The sequence below is a fragment of the Protomyctophum parallelum genome (genome assembly GCF_964188405.1).
Source record: "Protomyctophum parallelum genome assembly, chromosome: 5".
In the NCBI taxonomy this organism is placed as follows: domain Eukaryota; kingdom Metazoa; phylum Chordata; class Actinopteri; order Myctophiformes; family Myctophidae; genus Protomyctophum; species Protomyctophum parallelum.
The window spans coordinates 6,487,750-6,508,628 of record NC_139702.1 but is presented as its reverse complement, the minus strand read 5'-3'; the positions used below and the strand labels follow the sequence as shown (position 1 = coordinate 6,508,628).

General features: G+C 41.1%; 1 protein-coding gene across 1 annotated transcript; it reads left to right on the top strand.

The window, feature by feature from the left end:
* Positions 1-514: 514 nt before the first annotated feature.
* Positions 515-2,060, top strand: LOC310858603 (retinol dehydrogenase 13-like). Its single transcript, XM_083764785.1, has one exon. It carries the CDS (start codon positions 712-714, stop codon positions 1,687-1,689), a length of 978 nt encoding a protein of 325 aa, XP_083620911.1. The 5' UTR covers positions 515-711; the 3' UTR covers positions 1,690-2,060.
* The last annotated feature ends 18,819 nt before the right edge of the window (positions 2,061-20,879 follow it).

Genomic DNA, 20,879 nt, shown 5'->3' with positions numbered 1-20,879 from the left:
TTTCAATAATCTATCGTCATAGAGCAGAGGCAAGGAAGCAACCAGGTGCTCAGGAGACGTGCAGGTATACAAAATATAAAAAATAGTAAAAAGGTGCTCCTGGGATCAATCGGGATAAAAGATCTATAGAAAAAAGGCGGAGATATTTCACACTTAATAGTTTAAAAGGAGGAAAATGTTATTAAACAAAAAAAATCGGTTTAATACAGTTTTCCTCGTTTTTAACTATTAAGTGTGCCTGGATCTCCGCCTTTTTTCTAAAGCTATTGTGATAGTTGGCTGTATTTACTTGATGGTATTTGAAAACAACCCTGTTTTGAATAGAAAAATAATGTCATAGGGTTTAGATGAAAAAGAAAGGAAGACATGAATTCAAATTCACTGATAATCCGATATTTTACAAAGTCTTCATGGATCTGCATTGTGTTTTCTAAGCGGGTTTGAAGGTCTTTTTTCTCATACGTACACATCCTTTCCTTAAAGTGTGCGGTCGAACTTCCTGGTCGACCTTGCATTATGCAAAAGATAACAGTTACTAGACTGCCGAGTTTTTCCCATTACTCTATGGTTTCTTCTCGTGTCGTGTTAAATCCCAAGTTCTGTAGGCTATGTTAAGCGTAGATACTAGTATTCAAAACCCGTGCGTGTGGTCGTTTTAGGACCAGTGACAGTTCAGTTGGATACTTTAGATTGCAAAGGGAAGGCACAGACATGCAGAACTTAGTTGTAATTAAAAACTTTGTCGCCCAGCATCCTATATCTACAGCGCTCGTCACATTAACAGGCGTGGGATTCATTGCAATGAAGAAATGGATGGCAGGAGGGGTGTGTCATAGCAAAGCACGTTTGGATGGGAAGACTGTCCTGATTACTGGAGCCAACACAGGGATCGGTAAAGAGACAGCTGTTGACCTGGCTAGCCGGGGTGCAAGGGTCATTCTGGCTTGTAGAGACATGGATCGGGCTAATAAAGCTGCAGAGGTTATACAGAAGAGCAGTGGCAACGGGAATGTTATTGTCAAAATGTTGGACTTGGCATCTCTGCAGTCAGTGCGAGAACTGGCAAAAGACATACTGGCCAGTGAAGAAAGGCTGGATGTTCTTATCAATAATGCAGGTGTCATGTCTTGTCCAAAATGGCAGACTGAAGATGGCTTTGAGATGCAGTTTGGCGTGAACCACTTGGGTCACTTCCTACTAACAAACCTTCTGTTGGATCTCCTGAAGAAGACAACTCCTAGTCTTATCGTCAATGTCTCCAGTTTGGCTCATCAGAAAGGTAAAATCAACTTTGACGACATAAATATAGATAAAGAATACAGCCCTTGGACAAGTTACCGGCAAAGCAAAGTTGCTAATGTCCTCTTCACAAGGGAGCTCGCCCTTCGACTGCAAGGTTCTGGGGTAACTACATACAGCCTACACCCTGGAGTTATCCGAACTGAGCTTGGCCGACACTTCTGGCCTGAAATGCCCCTCTGGAAGAGACTTGTGTATAAACCACTGCTCAAATCGCCAACGGAAGGAGCCCAGACTACGATCCACTGTGCTGTGGATGAAAGCCTTCAGAATCAGAGTGGATTGTACTACAGTGACTGCAGTCCTAAAGCAGCAGCTCCTCAGGGCCAGGATGATGAAGCAGCCAAGAAACTGTGGGATCCGAGTGCCTCTATGGTTGGACTGGGATGATGGTGAAAATGAAACAGCGGAATCCTGTGTGACAGAGTAACGCCATTGTCTGACAAGAGTTAGACATTTATTTAGAATATACAACAACCTACATACAAAAATACTATGCATTTATTTATTTATAAGCTTTTTTAAACAGGTGTGCCTCACAGTTAATTCTTGTGGAAGCTTTATGAATTAATAATTCTCTTTTTCTTATTTGTTTGTTATCACATTTTAGAAGCAAAGTATCACCACTTTCTTTATATTCTGAAGACTATAATGACTTTTTTTTGTTACTTGAGTACATGAGATAGAACATGGCATGTGCTTTATAACATTGTTAATAACCCCCCCCCCCCCCTCCTCTCTTGGGCAATAAAGTGCTGTTTTACATAACCCAAAAAACAAAAGAAGTGTGCGGTCGAGCCTCCGTCTGTTTCTAACACACCAGGGGCTCATTCATGAAAAATTGATCTATGTACACAGGGGGTTTAACAGGGCTGTAAGTTCAAGCCCTCCACGTTGTTCAAACACTCAAACACTTTGGCCCACCAAAGAGAGAAGGAGACAGAGAGGTATAGAGAGCAAGTTTTCTTAATGGGTGAGGTATTACATCAGAGTTGCACTTTTTTGAGAGGAGGCACGCTATGTTTTCAGTTACATCTTTTGTTGAAGGAGCCAAACAGAATTAAGCCAGACACATTTGCATTTACAATAGAAGCAGCAAGGAGAATGCATGGAAAATAAGTCGGCTCCTTGCACTGTTTGAAAGAAAATGCAGAGCGGAGACTCCTATTGTTGTGAAGGAAATGAGAAATGGATCAACAATAGCTCTTCATGGCAAATTCTGGGGTAGTTGCCCAATAGACCTATTGGGCAATGATCTCCCCACAACACGCACACGCACGCAGGAATGCATGCAGGCACGAACAAAGGCACACACACACACACACACACAAAGTAACACGCACACGCATGCAGGCACGCACGCACGCAGGCACGCACGCACACACACAGACAGGCACATATGCAGGCGCAGGGACGCATGCATGTATGTTTCCGCGGCTGGACCCCATAGGACTCCCATGGTAGAAACAGCCTACATCCGATCCTCGGTGCACGCTCGCCCGGTCATTAGTGGATTTTAGTGATAAAGTACAATATTGGGAGCTTAATAAAACATGAATTTGAGGTCACGCTAACCATAATAATAGTCAGATCGGTGGAACACAGCCGTGAGTGACCCTGGGGCGACAATGGATAACGCTACGGATAACGCTACTTCTCTGCTTATGCCGTTCATTCTGTTGGCACTGGCATCACGTTACCGCCTATGAGGGAATGTCAATAAAGATGTAGATTGTTTTTCTAATGAAACAGAGGAATTAAGAGAAGAGGGCACCATTTGTGCTTTGTGTTTGTTTGTTTAAATGGTTTTTTTATACAGCTTTAATGTTTGTGAACAAACACAAACATTAAATGCCATTGACAATGAACGGAGAATTTACGTCATACTGTATGCGTCTGAGCAAATCTGCATGTATGTCGGTGGGAAGGGAACCCTTGGTCAATAAGGGACCACAATTCTTGATGATGATGTACGATGATTAGAGCGCCTCTCACTTCACACGGGTGTGATGTTTATATACCTTTTTAAGGGGCGCTATAGCCCCTTCTCTAAACAGCTTTTGTCCCCACATGTCTCCATGGACAATGAACGGAGAAATGACGTAAGAAAATGACGTAAGAATTCCACTAAATATAACATAAAAAAATTTAACATCAAAACATTAAACGCCATTAACATTGAAGGGAAAATTTACGCCATATGAAAACGAGCAAATCAGCCAACCAATCACAAGCAACGTGATTGAGATGAGATGATGATGTATGACGATAAGAGCTGATCATTTCGCTAAATATGACGTAAATTAAACATCTAAATATTAAACGCCATTGATATTGAAAGGAAAACTTACGTCATATGTAAACGAGCAAATCGGCTAACCAATCACGTGTTGGTGGGAGCGCTTGGCCAATAAGGGACCATCTTATGTACCTTATATAGCAATGTCAAATGTCCGCTAACAGAAATTGATGTACGATGACAAGAGCAACCCATCATTTCACACAGGTGTGATTTTTGTATTTGTACTCTACTATAGCAAACCATGACATTGTCAAAGTACTCTGTCCAATCAGCATGGCAGCTGTGAGGCACCAGCTTGGGAGAGTCTGGGGGCTATAAATAAAATGTGGTTATTAGTTTCATTCATTAGTACACACTTACCCTGCAGTGGTTTATACGGAACTGAAAACTGAATTGTAACCACGATTACAGATTACCAGATTACGACCATGGCAGATACAGCTGATGATACCTCCAGCACGCCGTCTAATGCCGAAGACGCTGCAGATGCAGAGAGCTTCACCCCGCAGGAGAGTCAGTCATTACTTTCCAAAATTAAAGGTGTCATGAACTTCTTATGCTGTTCTTGTTTTCAAGTTGAAGATATAGACATCGATGACGACTTGAAAGACATGGAGAATGTTCCACTAGAATTAACCTCATCAGATATATTAGAATTAACTATTGACGCAAACACAATCAACAAGAAGATCGATCTATCCGAGAACAAAAAAACTGTGACACGTATCCTAAAAGTCAAGTATCCTAAACACCCAGACAGATTTAAAAACTGGCCACTTGTCCTGTGTAGTGAGGGTATCACCGAATCTGGTTACTGGGAGGTAGAGTGCACTGGAAAAGCTCATATAGCAGTGACATACTTTGGAATCCAAAGGACTGGGGAGGGTGATGAGAGTATGTTTGGATACAATAAGAAGTCCTGGTGTCTGATGTTTCAGTTGTCTCCAAATGGTAACAAGTATCATGCACGTCACAGAAGGAGGAAAATTGAAATCCCTGTCACTCCCTCAGACACCTGCAATAGAGTAGGAGTGTATCTGGACTATTCTGCTGGCAGACTGTCCTTCTACAGAGTCTCCACTGACACTCGGACACTCCTGTACACCTATAAAACCAAATTCGACGAACCCGTCTATGCTGGGTTTGGGTTAAGTAAGAACTCCTCATTGTCTCTGTGTCTTCCAGACCAGATAAACACAAAACTACCTTGCCTCTGAAGTACCAGATGGACCGTGACCAGGGAGCGGCAGCCAGACCTGGTGAAGTTTACACGGTGGACAGGAGGGAGGAGGAAGGAAAGAAGACCCTTCAAGTTCAGTCGTGAACAGAACAGAACTCAAGAGCCCTGACCAGGGTGGAAGTATTGAGGACCAGGACCCTACGTCCAGTGGCAGCCAGTCCTCCATGGAGAAAGACAGATTACAAGAGATGTCAGAACAAGAGAAGACCTGATTATAAGCGGTTGGAACAGTGGAACAGGAAGATAGTTTCTAGCAAAATGGAGATGTTACACCCGGATGGGTGCAGTTAAGCAAGCCATGTTTCCATGGATCTGAACAAAGCAGGTGCGGTCAAGCTGCCTCATTCTGGATTATAGAATGGGACAGAAAGGTAACACTGAAAAGAGGGGGCAGGACAGAGTGAGATAGAAAAGGACATGGGAATCAGGTGCAAGAATGGCAGACCTGAAACGTTGGCAGAAAAGGGAGGCAGACGGCCAAAGACAGATGGGGAAAGAGACATACCAACTAACAGGCTGTCATGGTGAAACAGAAAGATGAACAGAGCACAGGACCCACAGACCCACAGGACCGACAAGACGCAAAGTCACAAGCCAAATAACAACAAGTCATGAAGACGCATACACAGGCAGACAAGAGAGAAAAAGGCAACCAAACCAACAGACCGTCCAGACAGTAGGAAAATAATGTTCTGCTAACCAGGAGAATAGAAAAGTAGGATAAGAAAATCCTACTTGTGTGAAGTGAGGGGCATCCACTGCTTAAAGCAATCAAATACAAGTCTATAGACGTAGATGCAACATCACAAGTGGGGTCCTGTTTTGTTGTTTGCTAGCACCCTTCAAAAATAAATGTTTTGTTGTTATCCGGATGGCCGACTTTCTTCATAAAGGCCAAGAGCTTGAATTGAACTTAACCCCATTTTCTTAGCTTTTTTGAGGGGAGCTATCTCCTCCAACGTCTGGCTGAGAATGAGAATGTATGATGATGTATGATGATAAGAGCGCCCCTCACTTCACATGAGTGATTTTTTTGTAATTTATAGGTAGCTGGAAGGTACACCTGTGTAGTGAAACTGCCGAGCCTGCAGTGTGAAGTGAGAGTCAGTAGACAGACTAGGTGCAAGACAATTCCAGTCAGAACTCCCTCGTCCACTGGGACTGGGTTGGTAGTAGCTAGGGATCTACCTGCCTAGATTAGGATACAGGGAGCGGGATCAAGAGCTGGTGCAAGTGTGAGGGGAAAACGTACCTGCATGCCCTCTGTAGTCATGGGAAACGAGTCGCTGAAAAACACTGTTTGAAAGATCAGCGAGAGGACATGACGACAGGCAGTCCATCTTCCTGTGTTTTAGAGGCATGGCGGAATGAAGAGGATTGTCAACTTCCCGTACAAATCCGTACACAAGACCATAGGACCTTAAAATGTAATACATTTTCTTTTCTCGTTTAGTTTTATTTTTTATTTTTCATTAGATTCATATTCAATTCAAAAATACCTCATGTATGGCTGAATTGGAATATTCCATACTAGCTGAACCTGACGGCACAGGTAGGACGATACTTCGAGACCAGTATATTCTACAATCAGCTATGATGTCACAGTGCTTCTAAGAGCAACATCCAAATCAGCTAGAAGAGCTTGATTGGTTGTTCTGCACTCTGATGGCCCTCTTTGGCCAACAGTATGACCAATCCATGGCTCTCCTGTTTATGTAATAAGGTTGGAATTAAAATGGTATGACTATTCGCTTTATTAAATTAAAACATGGTCCAGATGAACATGACCCGAGTAGCCGGGAGCCGATGATGAAGTGGGCACTGAGGGGCAGAGGAGATCATGACAGTCACTCTTCCAAAGGTGAAGAGAAGAAGAAAAAGAGGAATTGATTTACCGTCGAAAGTTTTTTGTCACAAAGCATTGGTACAGTAGTTTGTTACAGAACGGCATGATTGCAGAATGCCCTACATCCTGTCCAAAACGTTTAACGAAGACAACAGAATTGAATTATTATTTTATTGTTTTTTTGTTGTCGTTATTGATTAACCGGACATGGTGTTTTTAATCTGCTCTATAGTGACTCCTACTGGTTGGTTAGCATATTTGTATGGGCTTTTATTGTGGCCTTGAGTAGCCCACTACTGCCATTATCACTCTGTATTCACGCGTTATGATGTGGGTCAACCAATAGGATGGAGGGGTTACATGCTTTATGATGTGGGTCAACCAATAGGATGGAGGGGTTACATGCTTTATGATGTGGGTCAACCAATAGGATGGAGGGGTTACATGCTTTATGATGTGGGTCAACCAATAGGATGGAGGGGTTACATGCTTTATGATGTGGGTCAACCAATAGGATGGAGGGGTTACATGCAAGAATGCACTTGGCGAGCTACTTAGTCAAGTTGGTTAGTTATTCGATTCTGTTGGCCTGACTGAATTATTCTGACCCCTCCACAAAAAGGCCTAGTTGTCCTGACCCCTTATCCATCATTAACCCATTCTGACCGGGCACCCATTTTGGTGTCAGCATCATGTTATGCTTTAGCTATTTAAAAATAGCAGATCTACAAGCTCATATCGCGCCACCGAGTGGCGCGATACGAGCTTGTAGGTCTGCTATTTTTGAAAAATCAAAGAGCGACTGACATTTTTAGAATCTGATCTCAGGTCAGAATGGGTTCATCAGGACCAGTGTGTGTCCGGCGGAAACCTCGTATGAATCTGATCAGAATGGGTTAATAATTATGGATAATTATTGTGGACTTAAACTGTTATTCGTCTACAGTACTCAAAATGTGGAATAGTATGACATGACTCCTCTCTATAAAACATTACTTGTTAGTCCCAATGCCGTCTTTGTAGTTATCACCACTGCGCAAAAAGCATGGAATACGGATGTGTATACCTGAGATCAGATTCATACGAGGTTTCCACTGGACACACACTGGTCTGATCAACCCATTCTGACCTGAGATCAGATTTTAAAAAATGTCAGTCGTTCTTCGATTAAAAAAAATAGCAGACCTACAAGCTCATATCGCGCCACTCGGTGGCGCGATATGAGCTTGTAGATCTGCTATTTTTCAATAGCTAAAGCATAACATGATGCTGACACCAAAATGGGTGCCCGTTCAGAATGGGTTAAAGGACCGTTAATGTTGAAAATGCAAAGTAAAAAATGCTAAATTACTGGGGCAGAAAAAAGTAAAGTAATAAGGTAACTTACTTAGTAATAAGTAAAGTTACTTTTGTCAGGGAGTAATAAGTAGTGTAACTATTTTTTAAATTAATAAGTAATAAGTAATAAATGACTGTTTAAGAGTAACTTTGACAACACTGTCAAATTACCATAGCTACCGCATTTCATACCACAGGCAACTCGTGTTTGTGTTTTTAATATAGGCCTAGAGACAATAAAATGTGCATGTAATTAAAACATACACAATAATTACAATAAAGAAATTACTATAAAGGGAACGAGAGCCACACAGTTTACCTATCTCTTTAATCTTGTGTCTAAAAGAAAACACTGCTGTAGCAGACCTTAACCCTTGGACTACCAGTCCCAATTTTTTTGTTTGGGTAACAAATTGGCATATTTTTAATTCATCGTTTTAACATACAAGAAAGATCTGGTGGATTGAAGAGATGTTTTCTTTTTTTTCATTCATTGCAAATGTATTCTCTCAAATCGCCACCAGATGGCGGGAAAGCACCATTATGCTGATTTTGGCTAAAATAGACGGATCTTCCTAAGTCACTTCCGGTTCAACGATCAACAACATCCTGTAGTACTTTGACCCTAGTCAATAGCTTGGCTGGTCCGGATTGCTAAGCTAATGCTATATTTTTCATAACTAAGTCAAATTAACCTCAAATCAACCCCAAAAGATCGCAAAATATCACATTTTTTACAGCGACGCACATAGAGACGGCGCGCGTGCACGATAGCGCACGATCACGCGGATTTCGGCCGTTTTTTGGTAAATTACATCCAACATTAGTGATATTAGCGAAAAAATATAAATTTTTGCTCTTTTGACCCCGCGATAACTGATATTGATTGTCATTCCGTTTTTTCCGTTAACGGGAGGTTTAGATTTTTCGATTAATTCCGTTTTTTCCGTGAATTGTAGGCCAAGGGTTAAAGTGGAATAGAATGCATGCATGTAACACCACCCTGGGCAAGACCCTAAGCTGAAAAGACTATCAGCGGAAGTTGCGGGATTTTAGCAGAAGTGAAATAGTTGATGCTTTACAAATCAGTTTACATTCTCCGCGAATGAAACAAGTGTTTTGATTGGTCGGGAAAATATCGTATCCGGGGGAAATACATTTGACGGCTGTTCCGGAGGATACAACCGCCGATAGCTTCTCTGCCTTAGGTTGTGACCAGGCTTTTCTTTTCGCAGATAAGTAAGCCTGGGACCGAGGCTAATGTAACACCTGCTTTGTCAGTCCAGCAGTCAAAAGTCCATTGACATAATCTAGTCACTAGAAATAAAAGCATGGACCAACTTTTCAGAATCTGATTGTGTCAGAAAGCATCTACACCACCACTGATTCCCAAAGTGGGGCGCTTGAGCTGCCTCTAGGGTGTGGTTGAGAAGAAAAAGCCTCTAGAGTGTGGTTGAGCTAATGGTAGTTTAATGGATGCAATAATAAATAACAGGATGTCTCATGAAGTAAAAGCATGCAATTAAAACATTTCCTTTGGTAAAGGTTTAGCGTAATAAAAAAGCAAAAAAGCAAAAAAACAACAACCCTACATTTTAATTATTATTACAATTTAATTAATGTACCCAAAATGCACTTCAGCTGCAATTTCAGTCATTTTAATGAATGTAATTTAACGTGGCTTAATTATGACAGCCCTTTCTCCCCATCTTCTCTCATGATGGCTCTCTGCCAATGAGGCTGGGCAGTCTGCATGTGTCCTTGCCCTCACCCTCCTGGCCTCCTTCCTCTTAAAAGTGACAGTAATAAAACAAAATAAAGCACATTGAATTGCCGTTTTGCAGGAATGAGCTATAGCTATACAAATAAACTTTGCTCGTGTGTAACCTTGTCGCGATTAAACGAAACTTTGTTATAGTGTAGCTTCAGTTAAATTAAAATTTATTTTAATTTGAGCAATCAAAGTTGCTCAGTGGCGGAAGAACGCAATACTGGAAGTGCTAACTCCATGAATGCCTATACATGAGACCAAAACCATCATTAAGTTTGCAGATGACACAACGGTGGTGGCGGCCTACAGGGAGGAGATCCAGCCCCTTGGCTTTGAACACCAAGAAGACTAAGGAGCTCATCGTGGACTTCAGGAGGGCTAGGGCTGTCACTCACGCTCCCATCCACATCAATGGAGCGGAGGTCGAACGGGTCACCAGCTTTAAATTCCTGGGTGTCCATATCTCTGAGGACCTCTCCTGGACCCTCATCTCATCTCATAGACATAAAAAGGTAGATACCTCCTCCGGCTCGGGGGTGTCTGTTGAAGGCAAAATTTTCCCACGATTCCTTGCCAAGATTCCACGTAGCTTCCATGTAGCTTCCGCATAGCGGAAGTCCCAGAAAAGGCGCACTGTGATTGGCCAGTAGTCACTTGAGTGGCAGCGAGAGACATGGAGGAGTCGCATGAGTGATGTCACTTGGGCAGCGACGCAGCGTGCCTTCAACACTTTCCGCTTGACTTCCTGCCTTCAACGGAGACACATCGCTCCAATGAACTGCAGCGGCCAATGAGGCATCAATTATTTGATATCTATGCATGAACGTGCCTGAATCGATTCATGAACGAGCGCTCTGTGTTAAACGGACGTTCTGGTTTGTTTTCTTTTAGTTTGTTAATTTGTCATGCAGATTGATCTAAATTACATTTGTCTTTTTATTCACCTACATGGTCTATAAAGAAATGAAACGGATAGGGATGCACCGAAAATTCGGCCACCGAAAATATTCGGCCGAAAATGGCTAAAAATGTATTTTCGGCCTATTCGGTTTCGGCTCAAATAGGCCGAAAATATATCACTGAATAGTCAAAACACCGGGTCGGTATAAACACAACACGCGATTGTCTTGAACGTAACCAGAGCGCTCCGCATCTACCTCTCTCTCTCTCCCAACTTCAGTCTCCCCCCCACACACACACACACACACACACACACAGCGTCAAGTTGCTCTGTGCTGTTGCTGCGATGCGCTCCGCGAAATCTGCGAGCTCATCAACAGGTCCCAAAACATGGTATTTGTGAGCACCGCCACTGTCTATTCTTTTGTCGTATGACAAAAAATGCTCCCCAATGTCTGAATCTGTGAGTTTGCAGGCAGGCTACGACGAACACTAGCAGTAGCTTGCTCGTTAGCTCCTCAAATTTGTTCCACCCGTGTGTAATCTCAGCAGCGCATTGAAGTGGGCACAGGCAGGGCAAAAGCAGAAGCAGAACGACCGTGAACGTTTTGCTTAACAATGATCAGTTGTTCAGTGCTGTTTAACTTTGGCAATATGTGATACTAGAGCCTAGAGAACATGCTAATATGGCTGCTAAATAAGAATTAAAAACGTTTTCCCCTATCAGCTAGCATGCTATTGTGTGTGTGTGTGTGTGTGTGTGTGTGTGTGTGTGTGTGTGTGTGTGTGTGTGTGCGTGCCCACACACTGTGTAGGACAGTGGTTCTCATAGTGGGAGTTCCAGCTAAATTATAGATAGTTAGGAAGTAAACCAAGTGGGGGTCTGTAACAGAGTGCAAAAATGGAACCAAATACACTCTCAAAATTTACATTGATTTTTACAATAGAAATAAAAATAAATTGGGGTCCCAGAGATAGAAATGGGAAGAAAGACAGTCAGCTATACACAGTCAACATTACAGATTACAGTATCATTACAAGTACAAGGAATGGCAATGAAATCAAATTGTATTAAAAAGGGGGTAAAATATTAATTTTGAAGGAGTATTCATTTTTATTGTCTTTATTGTTAGTTACAACATGTCTACAATAACTTGAAGCATTTTTTTTAAAGGCAATTGCAAAAAAGGTGCCATAATCCGATTAATCGTTTAAATAATCGCCCGATGAATCGATTATGAAAATCCATAATCATGTCTTTTGCCATAATCAGGTAGCTTTACAACAAAGCTGTATTCGGCTATTCGGTATTCGGTTTTCGGCCAACTGTTTCCTATATTCGGTATTCGGTTTCGGCCAAGAATTTCCCTTTCGGTGCATCCCTAGAAACGGACACATTGATATGTATTTAATATTCACTGTGCAGGATGCAGTCAGGCAACGTGCTCAAAAATAAACTCCACTCTCCGGGGAATTGTTCAAAATGTCTCTTCTGTCCCCACTGGTCAGTCCTCAAGCTATTCATCGCATTGCATGACACCGTGCACGCCAGCCTCAGGCTGCTAAGAGTAAACACATTGTTCACTCAAAGCAGCCTATATGGAAACTTTGACATGCACTGTCAGTGGTGTAAAGTATAGGTACATTTACTTGAAAATGTCTTATTTCCATCTATATTTCTACCTGACCCATTGCTCAAAGGAGGTGTTTCTATTATTTATAATTCTCTCTCATGTTTAGATAATAATGCCTCCTTGGAGTATTTAAAAACTGCTTGGGAAAACGACTTAGGAATATCTATCACTGACGAGCAATGGTCTACATCTCAAAAGTTTGTGCACTCTTCTTCAGTATGTGCCAGGCACGGTCTTATACAGTTTAAAATATTACACAGGTTACATTTGTCAAAGGAAAAACTCAACAGAATGTTTCCAAATGTGAATCCAGCCTGCGACAGATGTGGCCAGCCGCCGGCCACCCTAGCTCATATGTTCTGGCACTGCACTAAACTAACATCATATTGGCAAAGTATATTTAAATCACTGTCAGACATTGTTGGAAGACCTTTTGACCCGGATCCACTGACAGCAGTTCTGGGGGTCGGGGGGCCCGGGGTCAAACTGTCTACTTTCCAATATAACATGGTAAAATATGTGACTCTACTGGCTCGCAGACTGATACTGTTGAATTGGAAACAAGTACAGGTTCCCACTCACACTACACTTATGAAAGATGTTATGCACTACTTGCAATTGGAAAAGATAAAGTTTGAATTGAGAGGGAGTGAAGATAGATTTTACCAGACATGGCAACCCTTCATTGACCATTTCAATGGTGCATGCTAACCCCTCCTACACAATAGATAACATATTAGAAATTTGGAAAGAAAAGTAAAGAAAAAAAGGAACTGAGTATTTTTCTTTATTTTATTTTTTCTCATTTAAAAAGAAATGTCTGTAATTCAGTTAATTTACAACAACGTGTTGGGAAAGTTTTGAGAGCAAGAGTGTCTGTCCTGTGGTCTTTGTTTTGTCTGTCTGTTCACATTTGTCATTGTTTAACTGTTTTTTTGTTTTTATCACATTTATATATCTTTTTTATTATGTATTGTATGTGGAATTTACATTACCTGTCATTATCTTTCATTTTATATAACTGAATAACTCATTATTATTGTCAAAGATATTCAGAAGTTGTCATATACAAAAAATGCCTAATAAAAACAGTATTAAAAAAAAAAAAAAAAAAAAGTCTTATTTCCAATAATAATTATTCATTCATTCATCATTTCCAATAAATTCGCAATGTCTCGCAATGCATTGTGTGTTTGTAGATCTGCTATTTTCAAAAGGTATAGTATAATTTTAGTACTTTAAGTACATTTTGATGCAGATACTTTTGTACTTTTACTCAAGTACATTTTGAATACAGGACTACGAGACTACTTGTAACAGAGTACATCTACATTGCAGTATTTATACTTGTACTTAAGTAAAACATTTCAGTACGTTTTCCACCACTTCTCACTTCCAGTTCTTCTGCCTTTTTCCCTCACCAAGAGAGCATTACATTACCATGCAGTCCATCAGTCTACTTCAACCACAGCCACAGGTGCTTTCAACACATTTGTTTGCTGTCTCCATCACTAGTCGTGGCTGTATGTCATTGTTTAGACTAAACAAGAAGCCTGTGGTGAGCACTGCAATGTTAATTTGTATAGAAATGATATGATGATCTATACAAGCTGACCTACAAGATCTTGTAGATCCAATTTCACTATTTTTGCAAACTACACAACTATGAAATAGGGCGTAAGTAAGTAAGTACTGTATACAGTAAGGAATCGCGGGACTCACATGTTCAACCTGAGGCAAATGTAATTCTGCTTATAGAACCAAACTGGAAAGTTTTCAACCCAGGGGGAAAGTGCTTGCCCCGGGGCAAAATATTTAGTGTGAAAACAATAGGGTCCGCAGTGGATAGCTTGCAGCAGCTTACCACAATAACAAGACAAACGAAAATTTGAAAATTCTGCAATGCTACGTAAATACTGGTTATGAGCGGACAGCTGCAGCTTCATGTTAGGAGAAACACTGATAGTGTAGATAAATGAGAAATGTGGTCTCGACAGGAAAATAAATAGGTATAAAATGTTCCACGTCAGGACTGATTGCTGTCTTTTCTTTCTCTTGCTCTGGAAGTAGCAGCTACCATCCAGTATTCCTTGACATGTTTGGGGTCCGTTTATTAGTTGATTCAGAGAACATTTAAAAACAACTGTGTTGAAAATACTAAATGCAAAAAAACGAATGTGTTGTCCAGCTCCAGGTTAAATAATACAGTATGAAGCAGGTTTGAATTTGGGGAGATGAGATGAGTGTTAAGCACAGTAATATTTGCTGCTCACATTCATGCTTTCAAGAGGAAGAAATTCATTTTGATGACCCCCATGACCAATTCCCTCCATCAGGCAAAAAGTTACCAGTGAGGCAAGTGAGCAAACTTGGGAGGTTTTTGTGCCATAATTGGCAGAGGGCTGCAATCTACTCAATGCATTCTTATTCTGACAGTAACAATGTTGAGAGGGGTGTCCAAACCTTTTTCAAAGGGGGCCAAATTCGAAAATATGAAAACACCCAAGGGCCAACAACATCTCCTACATACCTAAACGGGTACAATGGTTACAACAGGTATTGCATAACCGGAGGGGAAAACACTATACCAATCATACCCAACGGGCGCCAGACTAGTATAAATCAATACGCAGTAACATAACCAAACTGGCTTTAATTACATTAAGTCTAATAGTCAATATCATCCTAATTTTGGGATCTACAAGCTCACAATGCATCGCGTCAGGATGCGGTGTGAGCTTATACATCAGCTATTTCAAAATTGCCAAAGTATATATACTGTAATAGGGCCTAAGTGGTTAATTCACACTTTCCCACAATGTAATTATAATTTCTGTCCTGTCTTGATTATGACGAGGCTGTACAGCAGTGTTGTCCCCGGACGCATTCAATGAGCGATCGTTCATATTGTGGGTGAACGTGAACTGAACACACTGTATTTGTGCTTGATGAATGTTATTGTGAACTTGTTCATTTCTGGCATGTGTCTGGCAGCCTTCCACGCAAAAACCCAGCGGAAAAAACACCAATCTGGACCGGGCAAAGATCCTGGTGCTGGTCTGGGCCGGGCAAAGATCCTGGTGCTGGGGGCATTGCCTAGCAACCGGGTTAAACCGCTTCATATATGGTGTAATGCTTTAGGTACGAACATGTTCGTAGCTGGCAGATTACTCCAGTGTGTAAAGACCTTTATAAAGTAAATCATTTGCCAGCCAAGTCTATGGACTTTAATGTTTGCCTACAATTTAGACATTTAGCAAACGCTCTTAATCCAGAGCGTCTTACAATATAAATAAGATATAAATACAGTGGGCACAAGTGTGATTTCTTTCTATTATGTTTCATAGTGCAGTGCTGCCGCATAACAACCGCATTTCCCTGGTGGGATCAGTACAGGTCTACCTACAGTAGGTACCAATCTATCTGTCCATACCTCTTTGTGCAGTCATTGGGACTCACACAGTCAGCGCAGGAGCTGGTGTAAGTGAAGAGAGGAGAGGTGGGTGGCCTCCTTTAATAAAAGCGTCCAGTAGAGAAACAGCTGCTGGTGTTGGCTCCACAGCAGATATTGTTTTCACACCTAAGGGGACAGAGCGAAACGGAACAGGTCAGTGAACTGAATCATTTCATCTTGCTGCATAGACAGGCCAAGGGTGGTGGTAGCACAGTGCAAGGGGTCGTGTGAGTTTGTGCTTGTCCGCGTGTCTGCCAGTGCACCCCTACTTTAAAGAATGTTATATGTGGGCGTATGCATGTGTATACTTGTCCATAATATACAGTATTGTGCATGGCAAGGGCTGTAGAGTACAGGCTGCAGGGTTATAGGTTTTAATGGAATTGAAATGGAGTTCTCTAGTTTATTCCAACACCTACGGTATGTGTTTTATTTCTTCCCCATGGAAGACAGGTTGGAGGAAACTGCCTTTCTGCTCCTTTGTTTATAAGGCTAAAAAACCCCAACTAAAACCACCTTGAATAAAGTTGTCATGTATTTCTGTTGTGTTGCTCAGTAAGCCGTTGGCGCGAGGGTATGTTTTCTCTCCTTGATAAGAAATCAATTCTCCATTCTCTGCCTCATTTGTCGCTGCCGAAGGACTCCTGCAGAGCCTTGAAATTCTATTTAATAATCAAGCATGAAAAACTGCGGATAATAGACTATTATGGGATGTGATTACCAAGAAGATAAGCTCTTCCACTAATTGAAATATCATTCATATCATATACAAGAGAGCTGCCAAAGTGAGATGTGTAGTTAGTCACACCAATCTCCTGTTCCATTATCTTCCCTCATCATGGGTAAACAGGAACGTCTGGCCGACAAATCTCAGCCAGCTTCCAGAGTCATTTTACTTTACCGCCTAAAATCATTGCTACTATCACTATCACTACTATACTTTTCTACTACTAGACATAGAAAATGTCAACAATTGCAGGAAAAACTACATATTGAAAGGCCCATGGCAGAATTGGAAGCACTGGTCTAATTATAGCTGGTAAAGATACGATAGGATGAGGTGGATATTTTGCCGTCTAAAGTAGGGGTTTGGTTGGATTTAACTCATATAATCGTCTTTGTTTGAAAATATATCTAATATATAATTTATTTTAAAAATGTCATCATTATAGGTGACAAAAAAAATAAGAAAATAGCAGTCAAACACAAAGCTTTGTGAGCTTGTAGATCAGCTGTATGACGATTGTATAATATTGTTGCCGACGGGTGGAAACCCGTTTTATTTTCATTATTTTTTTTTAACACAGATTTGTGAAAATAGCAGATCTACAAGCTCATAACGTATCACATCGCAACGCATTGTGAGCTTAGTTCTATGTAGACACTTTTTCGACTTTTATGATGTAGGGCGTTCATTTCCGAAATAACATAAGTTGAAATATTGGCCATATAGGGTTATATTGAATTATTTTTATAAAAAATTATCAAATTTTTCACGTTGATCCGCTGATAAAAAAAAGTGCGTCTTAAATATTTGAACAAGTGATTGATATAACAAATCGCTAAGAAAATAATTGTTACAACCCCAGTGTAAGCATGGTGATAATAAGTGTTGAATACTGGACATATAGGTAAACCACCCATGTATGGAGGTTGTGAAATGGAGCTGAAGCTTGAAATTTACCGCCTTCCTCGCCTCAATCAATCATCACCACCACTCCGCCTGAACGCCGCTGCATGGTCCCGCACGTCAATATGACCCATCAATATCACTCTGCCCAGACTGAGGCAAGCGACGACAAGGGCTTTTAATGGGAGCTCTGCTGGATACGGCGGCTGATGCATCTGCCCATAGCCTCATTTACTTCCTTGTCATGTCCACCCCCACGCCTCCAGCAACTCACACTTTTGTGTGACAGTTTGTTTTGCCGTTGTTTTTTTTTGTTTTTTTTTTGGCTGCGTGCTGCTATTTTTCCGCTGTCTGACTGTTTCCCCTTCTTTTTCTGTAAGTTTGTTATCTCTTTTCGAAAGTTTCAAGGCTGTAGCTACAGTCAACCTTAGCTCAGAATGTCGTGTGTCTTGTCATCTTCTCGGAGCGCCGCCTGGAGAAGACGAACGCGTGCCAAGTCAGCTGCACGTTATGAAATGGAGCTCATTTTGCTCATGTGGGTCGACGCTGTGTGCAGTGCGTTTGTAACAAAAACGGAAATACAGATTGGATGGGCTATAAAAAAAAATCTGTCTAAAAATATTTTGTTTCATCATGGGAAACTTTTTACACAATGGAGCCCTGAGAAGCTGGCAAATTGGGTCCCAAGACACATTGTTCTTTGAAGAGATTGGAATCCAACACGTCTCTATACTGCTCCATTTTTAGGTCAGACGTGTTCAAACACTGAAATGCTGCAAAATACAAATCTTTAAAACAATGTCAAATGCAGCTCTGAAGGTTGTTTACGTGGTTGTTTGAAATTTTAATAGGTTCACTGTTGGCTATTGTCATTGTATTAACTTTGATGGAGAAGCAAGAAATGCATCTATGCTCTTGTTTTGCTTCGGTCTAAAAGATTTAGTGAGGGGAAGAAATTATTCATTCTGACTCAAGTGAGAGTGTGACAGAAAAATGAAGACATGAGAAAATGTTTTGAAGCACTAGCTTCGAATGTGTTTCTGTGTAATGCCATAAGCTGCATTTTCTCCATACAGCTCAACTCCCATCACCACAAAAGTACACTAGGAGAGATCAGATGGGTAAACCACAGTTCAGCTGCTGAAGTGGAAACCACATGCAAAAAATGTGGAATCAACAAAAATCAAGAGTCCACCTAAGAATGTTACTATCACCTTACATAACACAAACAATTGCACAGGAGGTAAACAAGCAGAGCACTGTTTATACAGTACAATCCTGGGAACATTTCCTCAGGCAATGCCACAGTTACTGAAGCAAAGTGAAAAGCATGGATGGAGATTGGAGACACAGTTAAACAAAGTACATGACAGATCATATTTGTGGGTGTAGGCCTATTTGGGTGCATATGACTGATGATGTTGATGACTCTTTTCATGATTCTTGATGACTATTTATTTTATGTATTTGATGTATAACCACTGTTAAACAGATGTTAGGTTCTTAGCTTACGTGTGATTCTCGATGACTATTTTTTATCTATTTGATGTCATACCATGTGTTGTTCTTGTAAATCGCTCTGGATCAACCCATTTTGGGCGGGAACCCCCTTTGGTGTTTTAAAATTGTTATAATTTAGCTATTGAAAAATAGCAGATCTACAAGCTCATAGCGCGCCACAGAGTGGCGTGCTATGAACTTGTAGGTCTGCTATTTTTGAAAAATCGTTAAAATGTGCCTCAAATCTTTCGGAAAATTGTCATGATTTAGAAAACTTTCTTTTTTTAATTTCGACGTCAGGCCTGAATGGGTTAAGAGCGTCTGCTAAAGCATAAATTGTAAATTGTAAATTGTATGTGTACAATGGGTTATGAAAGATTTTCATTCATGCTGTGGCTCTTGAGGACGGTCATCATTTATATAATAATGTTCGATTCAAATCAGCTAGGCACACAGCCTCAGATGCCAACAATGGTTTGTGCGCTGCTCGATCACCTCACAATGAGCAAATGAAAATTATGACAGAAGAGTAATCTGAAGTGCAAATACTGGCGATGACATTACGGTCCGAACAACACAATAGTTATCGTTATGAGTACAAATTACGACAGACGATCAATCAAACCTTTGTGAGCACAGAAGGTGCTAATTCATTTTGTCTTATTACTTGCACATATTATATGTCATTATAATAAGACTGTTAACTTGATTAGATATGATATGATATGATATGCAATGATTATGTTGTGTATAATTGCAAAAGAAACAAACTCAGCTGATGTTGTATCTTCAATATATCCTGAATAACAGATAAATCCACGTGAGCTGGGCACCTTAAGAGCATGACACAGAAATAAAGAAATCTATACATCGATCAACGGCTTAGATCAAAGTTGTAGTAACCTAAAATGATGTACCTTGTTTCAGGCCCAATCAGTCGAGGGAAAATTGCTCACAAACATAGTGGCCAATTTGCAGTTGGTCACCTCACTAGAGGGAGTATTTATTTACCTCTGTCCAGCCTGTGATTACCACCTCACACTTCTCCCCAGTCCTTCAACATCAGCAGAGACACAGAGAAGTCTTATCTCTGCCTGGGTGTGCATAGAGCCATAGACATGGAGAGTTTGGACAATAGACCATGGGCTAAATCTTGCGCCGCCCCTTAACCCTTATCCCTAAACTTTTTTGCCATTTTTTACTATTTAAAAAAACCTTTTTATAATAGTTCAAATAGCTGATCTACAAGCTCCCAACGTGTATATGTAGATCGGCTAGTTGAACTATTTTTTTGTGTGCTTGTGGATCGGCATACGTTTACCATGTGCGTCGACAGTACAGTGCTCCCATTCTGTCACCGTGGTATATGATATTTACAAGTGATTGGACCGATAGCACTGACTCCAGTGATTAGCTGCGTTTGTCGTCCTGTAGCAGGTCCTTTAATGGGGACAGCACACACTCAAAAAGCCTTCGGTGGGTGAGGAATGGTTGGTGATGGCAGCTCTCTATGGACTAAAATCCACCTTTTTTAACCTGACTGACAATATGGAAATTCTGAAAATATAACAACGAGCAGTTGTACATACTGTACAGTATGTAGCAATATGACTTTCGGGAAATATACAGTATAAGATTTACAATTCTGTGCCTATCGGAACATAATAATGAATTGCATTTTTATAGTGCTTTTCCAAGTGCTCAAAGCGATTTACAATGGTTCATTCATTCATACATTGGGAGGTGAAGCAGTGAACAGTCGACGCCAGCGTCCTCACTTCCCACATTCACACACCAATGGTGGCAAGCTCACACCGACCAACTCATTGGAGGCAATGTAGGGTTCAGTGTCTTGCCCAAGGACACTTCGACATGTGAACAGGAGGAGCCGGGATTCGAACCGCCGACCCAGGGATCATTGGACGACCTGCTCTACCTCCTGAGCCACAGCCGCCCTAACTTGGA